The 16,033-nt window shown below is 37.1% G+C and overlaps 2 protein-coding genes across 2 annotated transcripts; one reads left to right on the top strand and one right to left on the bottom strand.

Moving 5' to 3' along the window:
* The first annotated feature begins 2,941 nt into the window (after positions 1-2,941).
* On the top strand, positions 2,942-11,978 carry hmox2a (heme oxygenase 2a). The gene is made up of 6 exons (XM_022668642.2): positions 2,942-3,072; positions 3,598-3,658; positions 4,024-4,141; positions 5,728-6,219; positions 6,915-7,038; positions 10,893-11,978. The coding sequence occupies exons 2-6, from the start codon at positions 3,606-3,608 to the stop codon at positions 11,018-11,020; spliced, it is 915 nt and encodes a 304-aa protein (XP_022524363.2). The 5' UTR covers positions 2,942-3,072; positions 3,598-3,605; the 3' UTR covers positions 11,021-11,978.
* Positions 11,979-12,463: 485 nt separating this feature from the next.
* Positions 12,464-15,338, bottom strand: tmem186 (transmembrane protein 186). Its single transcript, XM_007241115.4, has 2 exons — positions 15,241-15,338; positions 12,464-13,257 (listed from the first exon to the last, which is right to left on the bottom strand). The coding sequence occupies exons 1-2, from the start codon at positions 15,241-15,243 to the stop codon at positions 12,565-12,567; spliced, it is 696 nt and encodes a 231-aa protein (XP_007241177.1). The 5' UTR covers positions 15,244-15,338; the 3' UTR covers positions 12,464-12,564.
* Between the last annotated feature and the right edge of the window lie 695 nt (positions 15,339-16,033).

Here is a 16,033-nt window from a genome sequence, read left to right as displayed (position 1 = left end):
TTAGCTGATGGCCGCGGGGCAGTGGCTGAACTCCGTGGGGTATTAGCTGAACCCCGCAGCGGGGGCATTAGCTGATGGCCGCGTGGCATTAGCTGAACCCCGCGGCGGGGGCAGTGGCTGATGGCCGCGGGGCATTAGCTGAACCCCCGGGGTATTAGGTGAACCCCGCGGCGGGGGTAGCAACAGGACAGGGATAGTTTAAGTATTTACTGCTGCTGCTAAAATACGTGCCACAAAACATAGTTTAGTGTCCATAACTCCACTCTCTCATCGTAACGCAGCTTGACTGACAAGGAGGGTCCGCATCAAGCACTTCCTGTGTGTTAGACCCTCCCTTTCCGTCAGAAATCGCAGTTTGTAAAAGTGTTTCAGCGTTTGTAAAAGTGTTTCAGCGTTTGTAAAAGTGTTTTAGCGTTTGTAAAAGTGTTTCAGCGTTTGTAAAAGTGTTTCAGCGTTTGTAAAAGTGTTTTAGCGTTTGTAAAAGTGTTTCAGCGTTTGTAAAAGTGTTTTAGCGTTTGTAAAAGTGTTTTAGCGTTTGTAAAAGTGTTTCAGCGTTTGTAAAAGTGTTTTAGCGTTTGTAAAAGTGTTTCAGCGTTTGTAAAAGTGTTTTAGCGTTTGTAAAAGTGTTTTAGCGTTTGTAAAAGTGTTTCAGCGTTTGTAAAAGTGTTTTAGCGTTTGTAAAAGTGATTTAGCGTTTGTAAAAGTGATTTAGCGTTTGTAAAAGTGTTTTAGCGTTTGTAAAAGTGTTTCAGCGTTTGTAAAAGTGTTTTAGCGTTTGTAAAAGTGTTTTAGCGTTTGTAAAAGTGATTTAGCGTTTGTAAAAGTGATTTAGCGTTTGTAAAAGTGTTTCAGCGTTTGTAAAAGTGTTTCAGCGTTTGTAAAAGTGATTTAGCGTTTGTAAAAGTGATTTAGCGTTTGTAAAAGTGATTTAGCGTTTGTAAAAGTGTTTCAGCGTTTGTAAAAGTGTTTTAGCGTTTGTAAAAGTGTTTCAGCGTTTGTAAAAGTGTTTTAGCGTTTGTAAAAGTGTTTCAGCGTTTGTAAAAGTGTTTTAGCGTTTGTAAAAGTGTTTTAGCGTTTGTAAAAGTGTTTCAGCGTTTGTAAAAGTGTTTTAGTGCTGGTAAAAGTGTTTCAGCGTTTGTAAAAGTGTTTCAGCGTTTGTAAAAGTGTTTTAGCGTTTGTAAAAGTGATTTAGCGTTTGTAAAAGTGATTTAGCGTTTGTAAAAGTGTTTCAGCGTTTGTAAAAGTGATTTAGCGTTTGTAAAAGTGTTTCAGCGTTTGTAAAAGTGTTTTAGCGTTTGTAAAAGTGTTTTAGCGTTTGTAAAAGTGTTTTAGCGTTTGTAAAAGTGTTTTAGCGTTTGTAAAAGTGTTTTAGCGTTTGTAAAAGTGATTTAGCGTTTGTAAAAGTGATTTAGCGTTTGTAAAAGTGATTTAGCGTTTGTAAAAGTGTTTCAGCGTTTGTAAAAGTGTTTTAGCGTTTGTAAAAGTGTTTTAGCGTTTGTAAAAGTGTTTTAGCGTTTGTAAAAGTGTTTTAGCGTTTGTAAAAGTGTTTTAGCGTTTGTAAAAGTGATTTAGCGTTTGTAAAAGTGTTTCAGCGTTTGTAAAAGTGTTTTAGCGTTTGTAAAAGTGTTTCAGCGTTTGTAAAAGTGTTTTAGCGTTTGTAAAAGTGTTTCAGCGTTTGTAAAAGTGTTTTAGCGTTTGTAAAAGTGTTTCAGCGTTTGTAAAAGTGTTTTAGCGTTTGTAAAAGTGTTTTAGCGTTTGTAAAAGTGATTTAGCGTTTGTAAAAGTGTTTCAGCGTTTGTAAAAGTGTTTTAGCGTTTGTAAAAGTGTTTCAGCGTTTGTAAAAGTGTTTTAGCGTTTGTAAAAGTGTTTCAGCGTTTGTAAAAGTGTTTTAGCGTTTGTAAAAGTGTTTTAGCGTTTGTAAAAGTGTTTCAGCGTTTGTAAAAGTGTTTTAGTGCTGGTAAAAGTGTTTTAGCGTTTGTAAAAGTGTTTTTGCGTTTGTAAAAGTGTTTTAGCGTTTGTAAAAGTGTTTCAGCGTTTGTAAAAGTGTTTTAGTGCTGGTAAAAGTGTTTCAGCGTTTGTAAAAGTGTTTCAGCGTTTGTAAAAGTGTTTTAGCGTTTGTAAAAGTGTTTTAGCGTTTGTAAAAGTGTTTTAGCGTTTGTAAAAGTGTTTTAGCGTTTGTAAAAGTGTTTTAGCGTTTGTAAAAGTGTTTCAGCGTTTGTAAAAGTGTTTTAGCGTTTGTAAAAGTGTTTCAGCGTTTGTAAAAGTGTTTTAGTGCTGGTAAAAGTGTTTCAGCATTTGTAAAAGTGTTTCAGTGCTGGGAAAAGTGTTTTGCGTCTTGTAAATTTGTTTTAAGTTTTGTAAATGTGTTTTAGTTTTTGTAATTTTGTTTTCTGACATGTTAATTTGTTTTGCACTTCAGGGCCACCGTATTTAAGAAATTGTTTCCGTTATTCCATTATTAATGCAACTTTTGTTGTTTTGTTGTTATTACTTATAATTGCTTATTCCTATTTTTGCCTAACCTAAGTCTACACAATAAGTCTTATTTGTAGTAATCGTACTTAATAATTTGCCATATGTGCAGACAGATAACCAATCACAGTGCAGGAAGGTGGGGCAAAGTATAAGCAAATAATATAGATAAATGATTTTAAATAAAAATAATAAAACAAAAAAAACTTCATTTATAAGTAAAATAGTACTATTACTACTTCTAATAATAATTAAAAGAAGAAAAATAATAACAAATGTATCTAACAGGTAGAGGTTCACAATATGTTTTAAATTAAGTAATTATTATTATTATTATTACTAATAATAAAAGTTTGTTAATTACTCTTAGTGTAGTATAAAAAAGTAGTATGTTGTGTTGTATAATAATCTGAAAATTAATAAATAGTCCAATAAGCGCACATCTTTTGACCGCTAGCCAATTAGAGCGCAGGAAGGCGTGGCCTGCCGGAAATCGGGTGGGGTAAAAACAAGAACGTAAACAAAGCTCCTTCTCTCTCTCTGAACCGCGGAACTTCTCACAGCGCGAAGACTATTCTGAAACAACAACAACAGGACAAGGTATTGTCTTCAGCAGAGCGTGGTTTTTTAATTTATGATTATTTTATGACTCATGTGTATTTAAATCTGAAGCTGTGGAAGGACTGGCCTGCTGTGGTGCAGCAGCACTGCTAATATAACCAGCTTTATTATCGGAGAGTGAGGTTTCAGCTCTGAAACAGGAGAACCGATATTTACACCTACAGACTGTATGATCAGGTATAGGAGGAGACGGCTGGAGTTGAAGACCTTTATCAGACAGGATATGAGACCGGAGGACATGTGTCGAACTCACATGACAGGACTGGCAGCGTTATCCTGGTTTACACAAGTGTTACACAGGACACACTGTAGTGTTAAAGGGTCACTGCTCTTCTCACAACTGCCAGACAGCTGAAACATGCAGCGAAGAATTCAGACAGCTGTTCACAGCAGAGTATATCTGTATGTCCGTGACATTATTGCTCGCTATTAAACTTCCATTTCATGTTTGTGTATTCTCTGACCCCTGGTTGTTCCCCCATATGAATTGCTGCTTACATCAAGACTACAATATGGCTACCGAAGAAGCACTGAATTACAACAATGATGACGATGAAATACTCAGGTGTGTTTTTATTTTATCCTGTATTATTTAATGTTTGTGCTATACAATATTCAGAGTATGTTATTGTGGTTAATTACAGAGAAACTCACAGACTAAGATTTTCAAAACCACTAGTCAGAGTTATATTATATGGAATGTGATGGTAAAATAGTGGCTCATCTAAAAACAAAAACAAAAAAAATCTTTTTCTGGGGGCAGGCTATTTTGCCCTATCCAATTACTGTTTCCATTCACCACCACAAAAAAAATATACAGACAACAAACCATTTTACAACAAACACACTATGAATTAATGTTTTGCCATTTTTATTAGACGTTGTTCACATCACAACAACCTTCTAACGCCTCACTTTCTTCTGCTTCAGACCTGACGACCTGTCGGAGTATCTGGCTGCAGGGACCAAGGAGGCTCATGACCGGGCTGAAAACTCTCCTTTTGCTAAAGACTTTCTCAGAGGCAGAATAAAAAGAGAGCTCTTTAAGGTCTGTAAACAGAAGTATGTTTACATTTACAGTGTAAACAATAGCATATGCTCATATTTAACTATTCAACCAACAGTAGCAGAAAATCTATACAGATTACAAAGAGTATTGAGAGAAACAGCATCTAGAGACACAGCATCTCGATTCCAAACAAATGCTTTGATGCTTCATATTCAGCCATGCCTCCCTTCACCCAGTACAGTACAATACTCAAATAAATGTTTACAGATATTACATGATATGCTGCATCCACTGCAATTTATTGGATTAAACCGTGGCGGAACCTTGTTCCTGGATTTTGTTTCCCACCCGCAAGGCTATGACATCACACGGCTCATCCAATAGAAGCGCTGCAGCTAAGCTAAGCGTCAACTCTAGCCTGGGACAGAGCAGGTTTGTATAAACGTATATGTTGCTATAGTAACTGGACGAGGCTTAAGTCTAGCCTTTTTCGTGGAGCCGAAATTTGAGCAAAATGAGCCAGACTGGTCTTAAAAAGCTTCGTGGAACAGCCCCATTGGGCTGAGCAGTGTGCCTCTGATAGCGGTGAGCTGCAGATGGTTGGACATCAGCAGAGGGGGCGGTATTATTGATAGACTGATTTGCATATTGTGAGTGTCTGTGTACCACATCATCCATGCCTATAGTACAGTTAATCTGTTGAGGTCGCTGCAGAGGCGATATCACCACAATAAAAGCGTTTTTTAAAGATTAGATGGATGGATGGATGCTTTATTGATCCCCGAGGGGAAATTGCTTTAAAGGAAAACATTTCAGCTATTACTGGAAAAAATATGGTTTAGAGTTTAGTGGCTCTTTAACATGGTGTTCTGAACCCAGAAAAATACGACAGTTAGACAAGGAGACACTGATTCCACTGGAGTTTTTAGCCCATATTTACTGAGTCTATGCAATCTTCTCATTGTGAATTAGCAAATCCTCGTAAGGCCGTGCTGAGTGACTAAACTACTCCAACTATGCAGATTCTGGCTGCTGTTCTTGGTGGAATCACAACTCCAACCCAGCTGAGCCCACTTTTTAGCATCACAGCAGCCCTGCTACAAGTATTTTTGGTGGTGGAATATTAGGATGTTCGCTTTGACCCTGTACTCATTCAGTAAGTAGTAGATAGCAGTGTTCTTGAGTCAACATAGTCTGATGATTAACTGTCTAAAAACATTTGGAATCCATTTTCAGTTCTTAATTTAAAACAGCAGGTTGGATAAAAAAAAAAAATCAAAGCAGGATTGACCACTGTCTCCAGATTCAATCAGCCAATATATGTTTGGCATCTGATGTGTGCTTCTTTTCATTTTTAGGTGACAACAGCAGCAGTATTTACAGAAATTAGATTGCAGACAGTCCAACTTAAGTGTTTGTTAGCGTTGTTAGCCTAGTGTCTTCTGTTACAACTTTTGAGGAAACCACAATCAATGATATAACCTAGGTTTAGTAACATGTATTCTAACTAATTGTGTATTGTCAATAGCTTAGTTCTATTTTTTTATTATTGTATTTTATTTTATATAATATAAATTAAAATGTATATTTTTATGTGTATGTGACTCTATCTCTCTCTTTTGCAGTTGGGCACAGCTGCACTTTATCATGTCTACTCTGCCCTTGAGGAAGAAATTGAGAGGAACAAGGAGCACCCTCTGTTTGCAGCAGTGTATTTCCCCTCTGAGCTGCACCGAAAGGAAGCTTTAGCCAAGGATCTGGAGTATCTGTATGGCTCAGACTGGAAGAACCAGATCAGCTGTTCTGCAGCCACAAGGCCTTATGTGGAGCGCCTTCACCACGTGGGTCAACACGAGCCAGATCTGCTTGTGGCCCACTCCTGGACCCGCTACATGGGGGACCTCTCTGGGGGTCAGATACTGAAGAAAGTAGCCCAGCGAGCACTGAAGCTACCGGCTAATGGTGATGGCATCCATTTCTACCAGTTTGAGGGCATCCACAACCCCACAGCCTTCAAGAGGCTGTACCGCAGCCGCATGAATGAGCTGGAGGTGGACGCCGAGACTAAAAAGAGACTGCTGGCTGAGGCCAACCTGGCCTTCAAATTCAACCTCCAGGTAAAGAATTCTTTCAGTGCTTTATTTAAAGTACACTTGTATATACATGTATTTAAGTAATGAGAGTACAGTACATGAAAGTGACAAACTATGAACCTCAAACTTGCTTTTTAATAAGATTCAAGACACGCATACACAAAACAGAGCTGTACCCAGTTCCAAAACAAGTATAAACTAATAGGATGTCAAAAGTATATGTTTATAGTATATGTTTATACTTCTTTTCCAACCACAATCAAATTTACTCTGGATAGGGTTTTTTAAATGATGACAAGCCGTAATGAAAACAGGCTAAACCTTAATGCAAAAAATAAAAAAATAAAACTTCAATCCTACTAATTAGCATCATGCTAATTGAGTTCCTAAACCGTACACTTTAAATGACAGCGGGTTGTTAAGTAACCTGAACTATAATTGCTCACAAGTTTACCTATAAAAACTATTTGTTGCTGCCATGCAAATCCAAATCCAAAACATTTATTAATCTCTTTTAGCTTAAGTCAATGTAAAAGATCATGCTGGAGCATTTATATGGGTCAATTCATCATGGAATTCTGAGAAATGTAAAGGACAACTGAATTCAGGCTTTAAGCTAGCTAATGCTAAAGCTTCAGACTAGTTAAAAAGTAAGTTAGATTTAACTGACATCTACAAGCTGTTCTTTAACTCTATTGATTGTGTTGTCGTTTTAACAGGTGTTTGAGGAGCTGCAGGAGATCGGGAATGGTATTAAAGAAGAGGTGCAGGACATCAGCTTCCCAGCACATGGTGATCTCGGAGGAGATATTAGTAAATGTCCGTACTACGCTGCCAAGATGGGTGAGTAGAAATTAGCATTTGTTTATTACATGATGTTTTTTTCTTTAAAAATCAGCAGCATTTAGGGGGGAAGCATACGTTGCACTTTGCAGCAACAACTGTTTTTACTGTTTATTGGCGGGTTTTGGAAAACAGTTGTACGAATTTGATTGCATCCAGCTTTGAGAGAATTAATGAGGTCAGGTAGTGGTATTAGAATAGAAGTGCTGCCTAGTGGAACTCCAACGCTCAGAGAACTCACTTCCTATTGTACTAGTCAGTACTTTCCTATAAAGATGAAAGCTATGGGTAGTTCACTAATAAGAATATTATCAATCAATCAATCAACCTTTATTTTAACTCGGATGTACATTTAGGGCAGCCCTCATTTTCAATGTAGCCGAGCATTTACAAAAACAGGGATTGACATAACAGAGAAAATAAAAGGTAAATTTAATTATTGTAAAATATCAGTAAATAAAAATATATAAAATATAAAGACAAATAATAAAAAATAAATAATAATAATAATAAAAAAATAAAAATAAATAAAAATAAATCAAATTAATGATTATAATTAAGTATGGTTTAATTGACAAAAATTTTAATCAAAAGAAAGGAAGACTAATACAACAAAAATGGGTTAAAATTAGGTTAAAACTGGAAACAGGACTTAGTTTTCATGGCATTTAAAACTAGTTTGCGCTTATACAATGCAACTTGTAAGTCATTAAATGAGCTTTGTAATTTTCTTGTGGCAGCCTGAACAGAATCAGCTGAGCAATATAAAATTTTGTCATCTGCATAAAGGTGGATTTTGCAGTCTGTGGTAGAAGCAGAGGCAGCAATATTATTTATGTATATATTAAATAGAACTGGACCGAAAATTGAACCTTGTGGGTTGCCTTTAGTCACAGATACCAAATCTGATTTAAAATTATTCAATGACATGGACTGTTTTCTGTCAGTGAGGTAGTTTTGGGTCCATTCCAGAACAGATTCATCAAAGGCTATCATTTCTAATTACTTAAAAGAAGAGTGTGATCAACTGTGTCGAAGGCTTTTGTTAAGTCGATAAAAATAGCTGCACAATGTTTCTTCTTCTCCATTTCAGAATAGAGATCATTTAAAACCAGTGTTGTAGCAGAGATAGTGCTGTGTCCTTCTCTAAAACCAGACTGATATTTAGATAAAATAGAATTTTCTAGAAGAAATGATTTCAATTGTTGGTTCACTAGAGATTCTAACATCTTTGCTAAACACGACAGTTTTGAGATTGGTCTATAATTATTTAACTCTGTTGTCTCACCACCTTTATGCAGAGGAATTACAGGAGCTGTTTTCCAGACCCTGTGGAATTCTGCAAGATAAAACTGAGAGATTAAAAATGTATAAAATGTATTCTAAAATAATTTGGGCTGCGAGACGCAATAAAAAAGGGGTCAAGTCCATCTTCTCCAGTGGCTTTTCGTGGATTAATTTTAGCCAGGGCATTAGCAACTAAATATGCAGAAAATGGCTGAAGTGAGAAGAGACCATGTGTTTTAGAAACAGTAGAGTTGGGATCCGTTTTATTCAATATGTTTGTGCTATTTTTATCAAAAATGTGAGTTAAAAGCTTGACATATTTCCTTCTGGCCAGAAATTAGCTTATCATTAACTAAAACACTGGTTGGAAAGGGATGAGAATTATTTTTGAGGGAATTTACTATTTTCCAGAAGTTTTGAGGGTTTCTAGAGCTGGTGATTAAGTTGAGGTAATATTCTGATTTAGCTTTTCTAACAACAGAAGTACATTTGTTTCTCAGCTGTCTAAAAATAAGCCAATGGTCCCTCTCCCCTGAGCGTCTAGCAGTTGACCAAGCTTTATTTCTGGCCTTAAACAATGAGGAAACTTCACCTGTAAACCAGGGGCTTGACCTGTCTCTTATTCTTGACTTTTTGACAGAGGCATGTTTGTTTACCACTGTTAGAAAAGTTTTACTGAAATAGTTTAAAGCCCCATCAACATCAGGGATTTCTGAAGTAAGGTAGATTTCACTCATTGCCAAGTCAGAAAGGAAAGCTTGCTCGTTAAAATTATTAAAATTTCTTCTAACCACCAATCCAGAGCCTGTTTTGTTTGTACAACTGCTTCTAATGCATCCGATTGGACAATGATCACTTATGCCAAGTTCAAAAGACAGTAATTTTGTCCGCTTTATTGGACAGTATTAGATCTATTAGGGCTGACTTGATAGGTTCTTTCAGATTTGGGCGAGTTGGTTCGTTGATTAATTGGGTTAGAGTAAGATTTCCATATATTTTCTTTAAGTGATCGGATGCATTAGAAAGCCAGTTGAGGTTAAAATCACCAGGACCAGCAATTCAGAACTACTAAATTTAGATAAAGATCAGCTCATTCCTCGACTGCAGAGTGCGGGGCAGAGGGAGGCCTGTATATCCCAATTAAAGCAAAAGAGTTATTTTTCTCAAAGTAAAACCTTAAGGGCTAAAAACTCATAACATTTTTCTTTAGATGCTGCACATAAAACCGTAGTCTGTATATTTACTCGGGTGTAAATAGCAACTCCCCCTCCCCTTGAAATTCTATCTTTTCTATGGAGGATAAAGTTATTTAAAACTACAACTTCATCATTGGTTCTATGACTAAGCCAGGTCTCCGTTAAAACTATTATATCAGGATCAGATTGTGCAGCCAGGATTTTAAGATGATCCATTCTATCGTTCTGTAGTGGGCTTCTAATATTTAAATGAATTATACCTAAACCTTTTCTTTTTTTTAAACTTTCAAGATTACTCATTGGATTATCTGTACAGTTTTCCTTTTGGTTTACAGTAATATGAGATGACTTAATGTGTATAAGATTATTACAATTACTAAAAACATTAAACTTTTGTTGATTAATAGCATTTTTTGTAAAAATGCTGGTCCTAGGTCTTCTACTACTAATGACTACTGGTATAATTGAACTTGCATTGCAGGTCTTAGTTAATATAGATATATATATTAGTTAATATAGAGCCCATAATGATTATGACTTTAATTATTCATAGCAGTGGTTCCCAGTCTAGTGCTGGAGGGCCTCCGTGCACCCCACACACCTCTCCAGCTAATAAAAATCAAGGCCTTCCTTAGCTCAAGGTGGTACCTGCATTTCTCGGCCACTACTTTATTGAAATCTTGTAAAGTTGAAGGATTCTTCGTTTATAACAGAGAAATGCAGCTCAGAGGGTTCAGAGCGATTTGAAGGACACAGCTGGGACACTATCCTTCAGTCCTCAGTTACCCAAAATCCACTGCACATATACAACACGATGAGGAAAAAGAAAACAGCACTGCAAAAAATTAGCAAAAAAGGTTTTAAAATTGTGAAATTACTTCAGAGAAGATATAATTAGTATAATTAAAGTATTAAAGTATAATTAGGCAGACATCTGAGAATTCTCTGGTTAAGAGTTTACATGCACTGAGAAAATACAGTTACCAAGATAAAATCCAGCTCTCTTTATTCTCAGATTTTTAGACCTTACTTCAATCTAAAAAAAACAAAGTATGCTGTTCACTTTTGAATATATGAATAATCAGATAACTACAGTAATCTGATTATGAACATATGTAAACACAGTTACAGGCTCAGAATTCCAGACAGGAAATTAGACTGGTGTTGAAGATGAATGAAGACTATCCATTGAAAGGATGAATAACCTACTGGATTTATTGTGTGTCTTGGAAACTGCCCCTCATTGTTAAACACCAATATCAGGATTATCAAATAACTGTGCTTAAATGTTCTGTCAGTGTTGGATTTTGGTTTCTCTATTAATTATTTTACTGATTAAACTAAAGCTGTCCTCTTTTTGTTTGTGTCTAGCGGTTAGTGGGAACACAACGTATATGTGTCAGCTAGCCAGGACACTGCTCAGACACACCAGTGCCCAAGTGCTTCTGGCCACATGGATTGCTGCTATCACCGGATTGGCTGCTTGGTACATAATGTGATTTGACCAGTAGAAAATCACTATAAGGGCATTGCAAATAATTTAAAAGCAGTACACTGAAGTGAGATACAATATATATAATTCATATAAATTTCACTGTTATAACAGCCAATTGTGACAAAAGTTTTGTCACACTGTCTCTGGGTCAATGTGATGGACAACCCTCTCCCCCAACCCATTACTTACCAAGGTGCTAGCTAACATGGGAGTTTGTTAGCTAAAGAAACAGACCTGGTAGTAAGGGTCTCTTCCAAGCATCTTGAACATCTCTCAGCACAGCTAGCATGGGGGAGTGGAAAGAGCTGTAACAAACATTGAGAAAAGAAAAGGGAAAAATATACCTGCTACTTTTTGATTTCACCAGATGGCTCTTTAGCCAGATTGGGCATTACATATTCTACTGTTACTCAAAAATGTATTAAAGGGTAAAACAAAGCTTTTTGAGTGCTCTATGTTGTTAAACAAACGTAGAACCCCTGCTGTACTGTCTGCACTCTATATGGTGTTAACACCTCTAGCTCCTATGTTGTGTTTTGTTGTGATGTGATCTGATATTTATGAGGTGTGCACAAAACCTTCATTGTGTATTTGCTCAATACTACATAAAGTCTGAGACATTCTTTACTTACAATCAAAACAAATGGAACTATGGTAAAATACTGTATACCAAACAGACATTGTGTAAAAGTAATAAATTAAATAATAAAAAAAATAAAAGTAATCAAGCAACTTCATTGCCTGGTTAACTAAGAGTCCTCTGGGTTTTATGTGTACAATTTGGAAGTAGTATTTTTGTGGAACTGCACTTTATGGTCAAATTTATTGGTACACCTGCTCATTCACTCATTTTGTTTAAAATAAAGACAGATATTATTAGGCTTTAACTGTACAACTTGGAGTCTCTAGGCTTTCTACTAGAGTTTGGGGGACTGTTTTGGGGATTTGATTAAATTCAATTGTCCAAAAAAAAGTCCAAAGCTGTTGTGAGGTGATCTCTACCCCTAATCATCCCCAAATCCATTTTCTGCCAAAAGTATTGAAATATTGGATGAAGTGCCCAGAGAACACTGCTTCATAGCTCAATGCTGTGGGCTTTATACGCCTCTAGCCCACGTTTAGCATCGTGACAATTGGTGTTCACCTCCTGCAGAGAGTACTATTCTGTTGGCAGCACTTTTCTATATGGACTAAACAAGCTGTGTGTGTGCCTGTGCACATCTGCATCAGAAATGGACTTAATGAATTTATTCATTAGAAGGGGTCTCCTATAACATTGACATTTCACAGACATGTATGTATGTATGACTCTTATTGATTTCGACCACTCTGAATTACATTAGTCACAAGTTATTCAGTAAATTAAGATAATTCTATGAACTTATTAGGACAGATGACTCAGAGTTAGACTCTATTTGCAACCAACAGAATATAAATAAAACCTGGATAAGAAAGCATCTTTTTATTAACATCTTATAATTTAACAGCTAATAAAAGCTTGCATACATTACACCAGACATAATTTACAGGGCTACAATTTGACCACCATCAAGAGAAAGACCCGAACACTTTCTCAAAGCCGTCTCTGTCTACCACCCGCCCCAGCCTAGGTGAGAAATACATAGTGTCGGAGCAGCTGTATCGCTTCAGCCGCAGGATGGCTTCACCAGGAGAGTCGCCTGTGTCTCCCAGGGTCATGACGTCTGAAATGGGCAGGTACATGTCCCTCCTGTATCCCCAGAAAGAGAGGTGGGACACCTTTAATGTGGTCTGGGTCGAGTCCAGGTACATCATCCCCACTACTCGCCTGATGTAGTGGCTTATGGCGTACAGCATGACTGCAGCAAAAGCTGCGATACCTGTGGTGTAGGTCAGCAGGGTGACAGACGCCTGTTCCTGCAGGTAAAAATAAAAGACGGCAGGCAGGAGAGCAGTGGTGATGCCTGTCTGCAGGAGCTTGAGTCTGGAGAGCGCCCGCAGTACTTTGATGGCTGGAAAAGTGTAAATTAATGAGTATTTCCTTGAGGCAAGATCAGAACTGGCAGAGAGAGCTCGGCACTGCAGTGGGAATGGCGGATGGTTATTTGGTACGATGACAGAAGACCTGGTCCAGCTTGCACCCCTCGTCCCTGTCTGTGTGTAAGGGAAGAGGAGCGGGCGGATACTCTGAGACTGACGGAGACATTGATGCCCAGGAGCTGCTATGGAGAAGGTCAGGCGGATCAGACCTGGTGACCTCAGCTGTAAAGAGATGACACTGTTTACTAGAGGTATAATACACACTACATTGTAGTGCATCATTGCAACACTGAACGTTCAAATAAACAGTAACACAATAAAGGGATCTCCTATAATAATAGTAATTCTTGAAATATTTTATATGCAACACTCCAGCACTTTCCCAGAAGCCCAAAAAACTACCACAATGCCAGTGTAGATTTTTAAGCCCCTCCTACAACTTATTGCCTCATCAGACAGTGTTTTTCTTTATTTGTATGGTTTATGCAGTAAGATTATAGAACATAGTTTATCAACCTATCATTATCCCTTAAACAAGTGATTATTGTCACAGTTCTGTTCTGATAACCTGTAAACCGGGAACTATAATCAGGATGAGAATATAGATGTATCCCAAAACCTAGGTCAAGGTAGGGTGCATTTCTCAGGTCATTTCTAGGTCACACAGTTTTTGAGGTTAAAACTGATATATCCTCCACATAGTACACTCCTACAAAGACTTGACTGCAGCCTAGTCTTTAGTGTGGAAGACATCAGTGTGAGTGGGAGGAGCTAGGTCTGCTGAAGAGGCAAGTGCATTTTGTGGCATCACAAAAAAGGGAATTCAAAACAGACTGCTTTTGTAGCTTAGTTTCCAAATCTGGGCTGTTTATACAAATTCTAAAGTTTCACAGCTATGTTTACAGATCACATTAAAGCATTTAACTGCAGACCTTTTCACAGTTGCCGCATCATCATGTTTGGCACTTGCACTGTTTTACAGAGAGCCCACCAGTTTTTTTTTTAGACTTTCTCAAACATCTTTACAGGAGCACAGCTAACGTGTTTGAACATTCCTCCAGCCGGACTGAAGGCAAGTATGTAATGGAATATTGTGTAATACTCATTAGTGTAAGATATGTAAAATCCTACAGGCCTCCCATATCTCTGCTGTTGATGAGCTTTTATTCTAACAATCGAAAAAAAAAAAAACCCTCTGAATTCATTAACAGACACAAAAGTTTGAGAAAGTTCTACTGAAGAACAACACCTTAGCTACCCTTTGGCAAACACATGAAACCTTGGACACCCACAAGAGCAACCACAAAACACCTTAACATCCACCTAAATACTACAGCAACCATCAAAGCACCTAAACAACCACTGGAAATACAACAGCAAGCAGCCTAAAATATCCATAGCAAGATTTTTACTTAAGAAAACACTACAAATACCATAACGACTTAATATCCAATACCTTACAAACCATCTTGAGCACTTTAGAAACCACCTACAATACCAAGGGCATCCACGGTAGTAACAACCAGGAACCACCTAAGCAATACCATAACAACCACCTTATCAAAAAAACCTTATCAAAAATATGAAATACCACAGCAACCACAAAGAAATCAAATTCATAGCATCCACATGGCAACCTCCCAAAATACCATAGCATCTCTCTTCCAACCCAGCAGGAACACCATAAGAATTGCAGAGTAACCACCTGACATACCGATACCTTAGCAATAACTTGGGAGTTTAATGACCAATTAGCAACAAGCCTGGATGTGAATTTAAACTGCACAAACTTTCTGAATTTACTTCTGAAAAATAACTTTACTGAGTGTCTGAGGATAAAATATCCGTTTTATTGATTAATCGGCAGGTGACTCTTTAGCCAGATTTGGTATTAGATGGATATTTTATTCCTCTTAATACATCATGTGTTAAACAATTTCATTAAAATTATTCTCACACGGCAGAATACAAATACTGACGGCATCCACATGGGTCCACAGGCCAACAGGAGGCTATAGTAATATAACTCAGTGACCTCAGAGAGAGCTCTGTTAGCATACACAGCTAATGTACTGTAAACATCTGTATGTACTTATAGAACCTTCTAATCACATAAACCTATTCAGGAGTTATTGCTGATTATTTACCTTCTGAAAAAACATTTTACTTGTTTTTAGAAGTGTGTAGAATTCTATAAACGCTTACCATTTCAGCCAACACATTTACTGCCAGCGTATAAACAGCGTTTAACACGGCGTCAAACACGTCAAAATAAGAGTCCCGGCTCTAACGTTCATGCAACCGTCTGGTGAGTTTTTTTTTATATATAAAATAAAAGTAATATAATGTGTGCTTCTAATGCAACATTTACCCTCAAATTACATAGTTCCTATAAGCAGGAAAGGAAACATTGTTTCTTATGAAAGAAAATGATTGAAATTAACCTATTCCTTTTAAAAATATACGGGTTTTATTAACATAATTTCCAATGGTACGGTATTCCAATGGTGCCAAAACCACTTCCCCAATTTATTCTGCCAGACGTTCCCTCTTAAATCCTGCTTAATGTGTATTAAATCCTGCTTAATGTGTATTCAACAAACACATTCCACCTAAGATTTAAAATATCACTGGTAAATTAAAAATATATATAAATGTAAAAGATGATGGTAATTACGTGTCTCAATTTTTGTCATTTAATTTTAGTATTTTGTAAGCAAATTTCTTTTTTCTATTATTAACTTGCAATGTTGCCAGATGGGCTGGTTTTCTGCCAATTTAATCGGGCTGTGTTAAGAATTTACTGGAGGAAACGCTGAGGGTTGACAAAACTACCAAGTGGTAAGATTTTGGCAATTTGGCTTATCAGTGTTATAGATAGCTAACCTGGCAGAGATAGAGATAGTTTTGCTGATGGAAATGTGAATAAGCAGTGGTTGTGTTCGTTATTATGTAAGTAGCTTCTTTTCTCATAGCTTAATTATGAGTTTCTTTGATT

This window comes from Astyanax mexicanus, unplaced genomic scaffold (genome assembly GCF_023375975.1).
Source record: "Astyanax mexicanus isolate ESR-SI-001 unplaced genomic scaffold, AstMex3_surface scaffold_36, whole genome shotgun sequence".
Taxonomy (NCBI): domain Eukaryota; kingdom Metazoa; phylum Chordata; class Actinopteri; order Characiformes; family Acestrorhamphidae; genus Astyanax; species Astyanax mexicanus.
This window is presented reverse-complemented; position numbering and strand designations above follow the sequence as displayed.